The sequence below is a fragment of the Psittacula echo genome (genome assembly GCF_963264785.1).
Source record: "Psittacula echo genome assembly, chromosome: 2".
Taxonomy (NCBI): Eukaryota; Metazoa; Chordata; class Aves; order Psittaciformes; family Psittacidae; genus Psittacula; species Psittacula echo.
The window spans coordinates 125437083-125447541 of record NC_137737.1 but is presented as its reverse complement, the minus strand read 5'-3'; the positions used below and the strand labels follow the sequence as shown (position 1 = coordinate 125447541).

The following is a 10459-nucleotide window of genomic DNA, read 5'->3' as shown; positions in this document are numbered from 1 at the left end:
TATGCCATATTGGCATATTTTATCTACTTTAATAAGTACTCTGGGCGCTTTCTATAAAATACAATTATTTGCAACAAAACTCTCCCCATTTTCCTTGCTATCGCCCGTGCTCCAGTGACTTGTCTTTATGTGGCTCTTTCACCCCCACCCCCACCAGTGTAGAAAAGAGGGAGCAAACGCCTAGTTAAAAAAAAAAAAAAAAAAAGCAGCTGAGTTTTTATTTTATTGTATCAGTCTCTCTTCCCCTATCCCACTACTCAGGCCCAAGACTTTTTGCAACACTGGTAACTTGAAATCCCACTTTCTCCTCCCCTCGTGGTTCCTAATGGAACTCTCCACCGCTTGTGTTTTATGTAGGCATCTCACCGGACTCAACTCATTCCCCCAACAGGGAAAATCACGGCGGTAACCCCCCGACGCCGCTCACCGCTGCGCTCACTGGGCGCAGCACCTGCGGGTGCAGCCCACCCCTCGCACCCCTCTTTCCGCAGCCGCCGTGCCCACGGGGGGCTGCTGGCTGCAGCCCGCCCCTTGCCAGCCCCCGGCCCCCCCGGGACAGGCGGCGGCTGCGGAGCCGCGCACCCCCCGCACCTCCAGTCCGCCCTCCCTCCCCGCCCCGTCCCGCCGCCGTCCCCGTCCCCGTCCCCCCCCGACTCTTTCCCCTCGCCGCTGGCACCAGCGACACCTCCAACCTCCCCGCTCCTCCCGGCCCCCGCCTCCGAGCCGGCTTTGTGTGCGCGGCACCCGCCACCTGGGCCGGGCGCGGCGGCACGGGTGGTGGCGGTGTCGGTCTCGGTGGCAGCGCGTCCCCGCACGATGCCGCTCCGCGGGCGCCCCGCCGCGCTCCTGCCCCTTTGTCTGCTCTGCCTCCAGGCTGCGCTGCCGCTCCGCGGCCACGGCGGCCGCTACGCCGGGTAAGTCTGTTCGTCTGTCCGCCCGCCCGCCGTCCCTTACCGCCCCGGCGGAGCGGCAATAGCTCCGCGGCCGCGCTCCTTCCGCTGACCTGTCCCAAGAACTGGCTTGTACAGACGGGTTCTGCTGAGCGGTTGGTTTGCTTGTTTCCATGCAGCTATGGCATGCTCCGGCGCTTTCTTGCAAAAGGTGCTGTCTCTTGTAGCAGTCGGAAGGATGCCATACTGGGGGAGGAAAGTTTTAGTGTCCTTGTAGAAAGAGACATCGTGGTTGTACAGCACAGAGGCTTCACCGGGCTCTGAAATGAAGGTTTGTATTTTCCTTGAGGGGACAATTTTCGTGTGGGTTTTTTTTTTTTAAGTTGAACTATGAGCGGTCTTACTGAACACATAAACAGTGCAACCAATTAGGGAACCTGATTAACTTTACTGTAAGCAAGTGAAGACTTTTACATGTGTTTCAAACTAGCCTTTTTTTAACTTTCCTTTTGTTTTCATTTGAAGTTCAAATGTGTGTTAGAAAGACGGAACTAAGCAGTAATAAAAGGCAAACTGTGGTATCAGTGCTAGGCTTTGCCTCCAAAGTGTTATTATGTTCTTTTTGCCTGGCTTAAAGACTTTGGTTTTAGCAAGTATTTAACAAAATAGAGAGCTTTGTGATGCAAATGAAAAGACAATAATACACAGGGGCAGTAGAAGCCATCTTTTCACAGACACTATAAAATTCATTGAAACTGACCAGCAAATTCCTCCGGAGAAGCACACCTCCCTGTGGAAGTCTGAGCTATATTATCCTTTTTATTATATTAAAGTAGCCAAGCCAGGCATTGAAATTCCACTACTAAAATTAAGCTTAAAAAACCCCGAAACATGCCTTGAGCTTCAAGTGCATGGTAATGTGATATGAAGCCATTCACCCCTGGGTCACAACTAGTGACAGAAAGTAGCTAAACATTTGACAGCTGTTTCACCATGTCCAGTTAGTTTGTCTGACTCCGTGTCTATCCTTGCTGTGTGAAACCAAACTGACCACCACACTCAGGAGTTCGCCTGGCAGTGCAGAAAGGAATGGGGCAGAACACTAAACTGTTCTTCAAAGCCATGGCATAAGGTTTGTGCAGCAGCACTGTTTGCTCTCTCTGAAGCCCATTGCACAGTCATGGCCTTGATAAGACCCACTTGTTTTAAAGTCAAGATTGTATTGAGTTTATTTGGAGATGACATTGAGATGAGTAACACATTCCCAGTTCTGGTATGTAACTTTTTCTGAATATTAGTTACATGAGCTATCTATTGATCAAGGTACAAGATGTCAAAATATTCATTTTAATATCCTCTACATTTAGTGAGATTGTCCATCTATAATCCAGTTGGTTAAAACAGAAGAACAATGCATGCAGATTCCTGTATTTGACCTCTGCTAAGTGTGTGATTCACCAACTCTGTTACAAGTTTTAAAAATAATTTTCTTGTTGAATCATTTTATGTGCCCCAAGTGACATGTGAAGGACGCATCCAAACTCTCCCTGTTGATCCCCGTCCTAGAAGATTTTGCGTAGAGTCTAGTCCAGAAAAACAAGGTGTCTCATCAGCTTCCAGAATTTAGGCAAGCACAACAAAAATCGCTACTAAAAAAGAAAATCCTAATAAAAAATAAAAGGCTAGAGTTCATTAAAAAAACTCTTGGTCAATAGGCAATTGTGGTAGGGGACCAAGATATATTTACAAGCCTTGCTGAAAATGTGGTCACATTTGTAGCAGAAACCAGAATGTGTACCACATGTGTAACACAAACTGGAAAAATAACCTGATCTTTTTCCCACTCAACTAATCTTTTCCATTCCTACTATCCTGGCATTATTTGTGTCAATAAGAGATGATGAAAAAAATTGTTTGCACCGGGATGAAGGTTCCTTCAGAATTATGACTACATCTTGTCCTTCTGAGGCATTTGTCATCAGCCCAATGTCTTGGGCGGAATCATTTAATACCCTCTGTGTGTGCAATTGAGTAGAAAGAGTTGAGCGGGTATTGCCATCACTCCTGAACCTCATCATCACCTAAAGGGAAAAATATTTTGGTAGGTTTTGTGTGGGTTTTTTTTGTTTTTTTTTTTTGAGAAAGGCAATAAAAGGGGTGTCCCAGCCACCTGACTTGATTTTGTGCTAAGAAATGTGTGTCAATCCTAGTCACTTCTATGAGGCTGTAACATATAGGGGAAAGACATAAATAGAATTAGGGCAAAAAGGGTGAGAGAAACTTAAAATAAAAAAGGAAAAAAAACACAGTGGAAAATATTTCTCACAAACTGAGGCCAGCACTAGGAGGCACAGAGCAATTGCAGCTCTTTAGCTGAGGACTCCAACCCAAGACAATTAATTGGTATTGCACATGTTTCTCCAAACCAACCTCTCCAAACTGTGTTCAGAGCAGGCCAGGTGTGCCATATGGACACATCTTTATGCAAATGCATTCCAGATACCTTCAGGAAGTCAACAAATAGTTGGGACATTTCAGCAAGGAGGCAGGAGCTCTCATGCGCACTGATTTCAATGCAGAGCAGGTGTATTTGCCTTTGGCTGCCTCACAGAGCATGCAGGAGTTCAATCAGCCTCTGTGGTCTTGTGCTTCCAGGACCTCAAGAGGAGCTGGGAGCTACTGCCTTCACCTCTAGAAGACCCTGCTAACCAGCTACCCTGCAGCAAATTCGAAACTATACTCACACATTTTTCCTTCTCTCACTTGCGTGCTCTGTCCAAAGGTTCCAGGGGAGATAGGCAAGGGGAGGGGACACATCAGGGTTTGGGCAGATTATATGTGATATATTGAAGTGGATTTTGCAGGAGGTCATTACCAGAGGTTCAGACAGGGGCAAAAAGGATAACCAAATGTATGGAATGGCTTAAGTGCTAGGACTCTGGTCTCTAATAGAAATAACTTAGTGCTTAAGAGATGTCTACAACCTTTGAGTGACATGGAGGTAGTGGATAGAAATAAGTTGTGCCCTGTTTCTTCAAGTTACAAGCAGGAGATATAAAACTAATCTAGTAGGAACCAGGTTGAAAAGAAACTTCTTCACCCCACAGGTGTGAGTCCCGTGGAAATCCTTGCTGAAGGATGTGAAATAGTGTTGTGGGTTCCTGTCTGGCCTCTGCAGGTGGAAGAGGACAGAAAATATGAGGAGTAAGGGAAGACATAAAAAATCAGGACCTGGGCAAAGCTTGCACCCATGCTTGGGAGCTCTGAACCTTTCCTAGGTTTTCTACATTAGATGCAACCTATGGTCGTCCTGTAGACATTTATACTTCCCTCAGTTTTAAAAGTATATATGTTACAAATGTGAGTGTAGTGTAGTATCAAAGAGAATTCATGTCCAGGCTTGGTCTGTGGAAGGGAGAGTTGCCAGATACGCAACTGAAAGGACATCCAGCCCAGGAGATCACTGCATTGAAACTAACTGTAGGCTGGGACAGTACTTGGTGGTAATACTCTTCCTTGGGTAGTTGTGTTGGCAGTTTTCCAGGTGGAAAAACGGGTGGACTTTCAGTGGTTGTTTTTGACCAAATGCAGCAATCTTCCTCTCTTAGGAATGCTATGAAAGAGATGGCTACCCATTAGCAAGTCAAGGTTTCTGAGGACAAGAAGCATCTCTGTCATTTATTCTTTAAAAAAATGCTACTAAGATCTTTTTACTCCAGCTCACCTACCTCCACCTTACATGGCAGCTGGGCATGTTCCCTCCATTTTCTACCCCACTTCGTGTTCTTCCAAAGCCTTTTCAGAAGTGTGCCTCATCTCACCTCAAATAACCAAAGGCAGGCAAAAAACTTGACCAGACCTTCTTTAAGGTTTTTGCTGGACTCTTTGGAGTCTTTTTTAAATATTGGATCAAGATTTTACCTCCTCCAAAATTATGCAACCAACTAGGTTGGAAAAGACCTTTAAGATCATCAAGTCCAACTGTTAACCCCAGGTTATCCTTCTGTGGGTTGCAGTGCTGCAGGTAATTGTCATTTCTCTTGGCCAGGTAAAAGCTATAGTACAACAGCGTAAAATAAGCTGGGAGTGATATGGATAACAAGGAAATTGAAATCAGTAAAGAAATGTTCTGCAAACCAAGATACAATATGCTGCAGCTACTGGAACATCACATCCTGAAAACTGCATAAACCAACTGTTCACATAGATAAGCACAGATACCAAATCTGAGAGCATTTGGCAAATTTGAAGTATTTTAATGCCTACTAATACCCCTACATACCATAGCTAAGTGCCTCTGATCCTCACAATACCTTACATACAATAGCTGGCACTTGTTCTGTCTCATGGAAATAACACATGGGAGTGTGATGAAAGCGAGTTGCTGAGGGAATTGAGAAGTGGAAAGGAGCTCCTGTGCTATTCCCCTCTGCAGATTTTTTCCAAATGTTTTAATCGGGGACTAAAAGATCTGCTTTGCTGTGTAAAAATGGTTCTTTCTCTCTGCTGCTCAGCTCTCCTTCCCCACACCCAAGTCAAAGTGAAATATCATACAACTGGCAAAAAAAAGTACTTGGAAAGCACACCACCAGCCTTAGATAGAAGTTAATCCTATTAATTCAGATGAGAACAACACTTAGTGCTTCTCTAGATGGTGTTGGGGAGCTTCTAAAAGGTGAAAAGCTGTGAGCTCTCTAGCACAATTATAAGTATTCTCTTTTAGAATAACCAATAATTCTCTAATCAAAGCACCACTGATTCCAAAAAAGAGCACACATCAGTGGAATCCACAAGAACTCTGGGACCTCTATTACCCATTCTTGTCCTAACACCACAGCTCTAATTTTGAACTTTCTCATCACCTGATATTCTCCCTGTACAATATCCTTTATGTTCTCTTAGAGGAAAAAAAAAATACTGCCAAGTTCTCATTCTTTTTCTCATCTAAGTCCAGGCACAATAAATTTACCTTTTAAAGGCTCTCTGCCCTCCTCATTATAAATGAGAAATATGAAGTGTTCCAGTTGCTCTTTCCCTTCTTTTTTTTTTTTTACTTTTTTTACCTTTTTTTTTTTTTTTTTTTTTTAATAATTGAAACCACAATGTACATCCACATTACCCAGGTGAAGTGAATGCCAGGCAAGGAGGGTCCCGGTTCGTTACGGCTGTGTCCAAATCGATCTCCAGGTTCATGTCACCATATGAGCGTGGTCCCACACTTGTCCAAACTGGGATCCCATTGCGTGGTGTTGTGGGTTCCTGTCTGTCATCTACAGGTGGAAGAGAGCAGAAAACATGAGGAGTAAGGGAAGACATAAAAAATCAGGACCTGGACAAAGCTTGCACCCATGATTGGAAGCTCTGAACTTTTCCTGGGTTTTCTGCATTAGATGCAACCTATGGTCTTCCAGTAAGAATAATTCTTTGGGAAGTGTAAAATCAGTTCCTGTAGACATTTATACTTCCCTCAGTTTTGAAAGTATATCTATTACAAATGGGAGTGTACTGTAGTATTAAAGAAAATTCATGTCCAGGCTTGGTCCATACAATTATGTTCTGCAAAAAACAGGATACCTTGAAGGTGAACTTACACAAAAATACTTATAAAAAAAAGAGAACTCACATATCAAATCAATCTGGACCCTCAGACTAAAGTATCCACTTTGAATCCACCACTTTCTCTGTCTCATGGAAATAAGCCAGCAAAGAGATAAAGCTTTTCCTAGAGCTTCTGGTACTAGTTGCGGTGGACACCAAAGCTCTCACTTCTACATTATACCCACCTCAGCTGCTGCTGCTGCGAATTAACTCTCCCAGAGTCTCTCATGGGCTTCTTAAAATGAAGTTCTCAACTCTGAATGCCGTGCACAGGACTTTAATAAGCATTTAACAGGGCACAGATACTATATAAATCACGCACATACTGATTTTTCTTTTTTTTTTTTTATTAAGAAAATTGGAATCTAAAATATGTGAGCAATTCACATGAAAGACAGTGGAACTTACTTGTAATCCAGAAGGAAAATCATGGCTCTGGAAGGAGCAAATTTGAAAAAGGGAGGCCAAAAATCTGCTTTCCTTGAATACATTGCTAATAATTTGTGGGGAACTCTAGTTTCAGGCACTGCATAGAGCTGCACTAGTTTCAGGCACTGCACAATAAACAGGATCCCAAGGTCTCCTGAAATTTTAGTATCTGTAAAAATGTCATCCATATGTCTGAAACAGCCTCACTTGGTCAAAATGTCATAGGAAACATTTATTCCTCCATCTAGTTGAAGGTGAATGGCCACCATTAATCATTTCTCCCTGTCTCCAGGAGGTAAACTCTGTCATCTCTGTTTTGCTGAACTGTTCTTCACTTTTTCTCATCAACTTTACCTCTGAATATATAACAGAAACTGTACTCCCTCTTCTATTGTAGAACATGCTATTTAACAGTCTTCCGTGTGTGTAATATTCAGGCAAAAGTCAAGAAAGAAACAGACATGTTGATCATATATTGGGTGTCTCTTCAGTACTCTTGTAAGAAAAACCTGCTGTGGGTATGCACATAGCAGTAAAAACTGAAATCAGGCAGTGTAGTTCACCGTTCTGTGTATTTACTGTTCAAGCAGTATGATTTGTTTTGCTCCTGGGCAGGAGATAAGGAGAATATTCCTGCAGTTTGACCCTCTACACCAAAAAATATTAAAATAAACAGCATTGCTACTGTCCCCTGCCCACCTAGCTTACATATTTATGCTATCAGTAATATTTTTCTTGCAGAAAACACCTTTCAGTGGATCCTGTACCCTCTGTTCTACTTACAATGATAAGCAGGTTTGGTTGAAAAATGAGAACCAATAATTACAATTATACATTAAACCCGTCTCTGAAAACCCTGCTGCAGGCAAAACTCCTTGCAGAACTTTACAGGACTTTTGCTGGTCTCAGATTTGCAGACCTCCAGTAAGCAAACTTCTGAGACAATTGGGCCCAATCTCAATTTATGGGCTTTTTTCTGTAAATTCTGGTTCTGATTTAAAGGCTTTGTTCACATGGTTGAGTACAAAGATGTGGTTCTGATTTGATACTGCTGTTACAGCAAAGCACGCGTGGATTTTAAGGGTGCTACAAGTCTACACCTCAGCATATCAGATCAGAACTGGACCTTAAACAGATGCTGAATTTAAGGAAAGCATCTGCAAGCAAAACTCTAAAACTGCTCTTTGTGCAAGACACCTGAGCATGGGTCAGCCAAAGTACTCTGAATTGAAAAGATATTCAGATCAGCAAATGGATGGGGATAAATCATTCCATTTTTTCTCTAATACTTTGTACCTTTTGAGCTGGCCAAATGAGGAGGAAGGCCAAGGACCTCACTGCTTTCTTATGAAACTAAAAACCAGGCATTGTGCATCACCCAGGAGGAGCAAGGATGCCTGGTTTGGGGTGGGTGCTGACACAGGCTGGCATACAGCAGCAGGCAGGGAGCACAAACCCATTCCTTCTGCCTGTGTTTGCTCTCTGCAAGCTGGATGCTAGGGAGAACAAGGTTCTACAAAGCCCCTCCTCCACTGGGGAATGATGAGGCTTGCAAGTGTGCTTTTTTAAAGAGAAGCCACACCATAAAGTTACAAGGCAAAGCAATACACAAAACAGCACTTGCTAGGGAGATGTTTTAGACTGCTTAAACACACCCATGAAACAAACAGAATTATCTTATCAAATCAAACCATTTTTTTTCTTTTCTTTATGATCTACAGCTCAGTTAAGGCTTCTATGCAGGGGAGACTACCAAAGCATGACCTTGAAAATGAATTTGTAAGAGGTTTATTACAGTAAGGTTATTCTACAAAAAACTTACTGTTTCATATATCTTACCATATTTCAAATTCCTTCATGAGACTAATGATACAGTTTGCAGCACTTCATGGTTGACTCAGAGAGAGAAAAAGAGGTTCTTTTTATTTTAATTGTGGGTGCTCACAGCTCAGAAAGCCAACCATGTCCTTCACGTGATGGCTTTCTGTGATGCAACCCGTGCATCAATAGAAGTGTGACCAGCAGGTCAAGGGAGGTGATTCTGCCCCTCTACTCCTCTCAGGTGACACCCCTGCTGGAGTACTGCATTCAGCTCTGAAGCCTTCAGCACAGGAAAGACATGGACCTGTTGGAGAGGGTCCAGAAGAGGGCCACAAAAACATTCAGAGGGCTGGAGCACCTCTCTGACGCAGACAGGTTGAGAGAGCTGGAAAGGTTCATCCTGGAGAAGAGAAGGTTTGGGGGAAATGTTATAGCAGCCTTCCAGTACCTACTGGGGGGCTACAGGAAAGATGGGGACAAACTTTTCAGCAGGGCTTGTTGCGATAAGACAGGGATAATGGTTTTGAACTAAAAGAGGGGAGATTTAGACTAGATACAAGGAAGAGATTTTTTTACAATGAGGGTGGTGAGACACTGGAACAGGCTGCCCAGAAAGGCAGTAGACGCCCTATCCCAGGAAGCATTCAAGGTCAACTTGTATAGGGCTCTGAGCAACCTGATCTGGTTGAAGATGTAATTCTAATTGCAGGGGTCTGGACTAAATGACCTTTCAAGATTCCTTCCAATCCAAACTATGATTCTATCCTACGATTCTATGACTTTTGTGTTGCATTTGGATGATAACACATGATTACACTATCTTACAGGTTTGAAAGTCTCAGGTAAGCAGCATAAAAGGTACAATTACAAGACAACAGATTGTTACATCAGAAGACTAGAAAACAGTTTGGTTTTCTAGGGGCAGGTAGCATACGTGATAAAACTGTGGTCTGTGGATGGATTTTTAAATGTGAATGTGTTAGCCAGGCTTTTTTCTCGCAAAGCACTGAAGGTGCTAACTTAGTTGAAATAAATGAACAGATTCATCCATAGCAGTCAGACATTGGTTTATGTAAGTATGGGATAGGACCCTGAAAGAAAGTCAAGCCTCAAGGACAGACATGAGAAATTACTTTAGCAGGCCTGATGAAAACCTGGTGCAGTCTTTGATTTACTCCACTGTACTCCCACCAAGATTACCACCAGATGCTACTCTAAGGCTGCAGTGCAGTGATACTGCCAAACCCCGTGAACCCCTACTAGTGGCCAGGGCAGACAGTTGTGCTCCTGCAGTTCCAGATGGGCAGCCCCTGCTCAAGGACTGGCACTCCCCTTCATACAGTGAGCCAATTCCAGGAGCAAAGAGAGCAAAAAAGCAATTTTCCTTTTTTTTTTTCCTGGACTAACTGTCAGCTTGTCAAGCTGGGATCTGGCTGCTGCAGAGCCTCTGGGGTATTCGTGTTGGCACAGGGAAGGGGTGGGAGTGGCTGCTTTTTTGGGACTTGCCTGCATACCTCAAGCCTCTCAGTCTCCCTATGCACATATGCACTGGAGACAGATGTCTGAAACCAGCTAAATTCAAGGTATGAACTCTGAGGAGCACACCACGGCTTTACCTTGGCAGAATCTGGCTTCTTGTTCAGTCCCAACTGCCAGGCTCCTCAGGACCCATGTCAATGGAACAATTCCAGATGAGTGTTTCAGGCTCACAGGGAGAATAG

The 10459-nt window shown here is 43.6% G+C and overlaps 1 protein-coding gene across 1 annotated transcript in view; it reads left to right on the top strand.

Moving 5' to 3' along the window:
- Positions 1-816: 816 nt before the first annotated feature.
- CPA6 (carboxypeptidase A6) overlaps positions 817-10459 on the top strand; it is a gene marked incomplete at both ends in the record, with an annotated part of 87559 nt that continues 77916 nt past the window's right edge. The window contains one exon of the mRNA XM_080639688.1: positions 817-914. Coding sequence (XP_080495814.1) covers positions 817-914 — 98 coding nt within the window. The remainder of the gene's footprint in view (positions 915-10459) is intronic.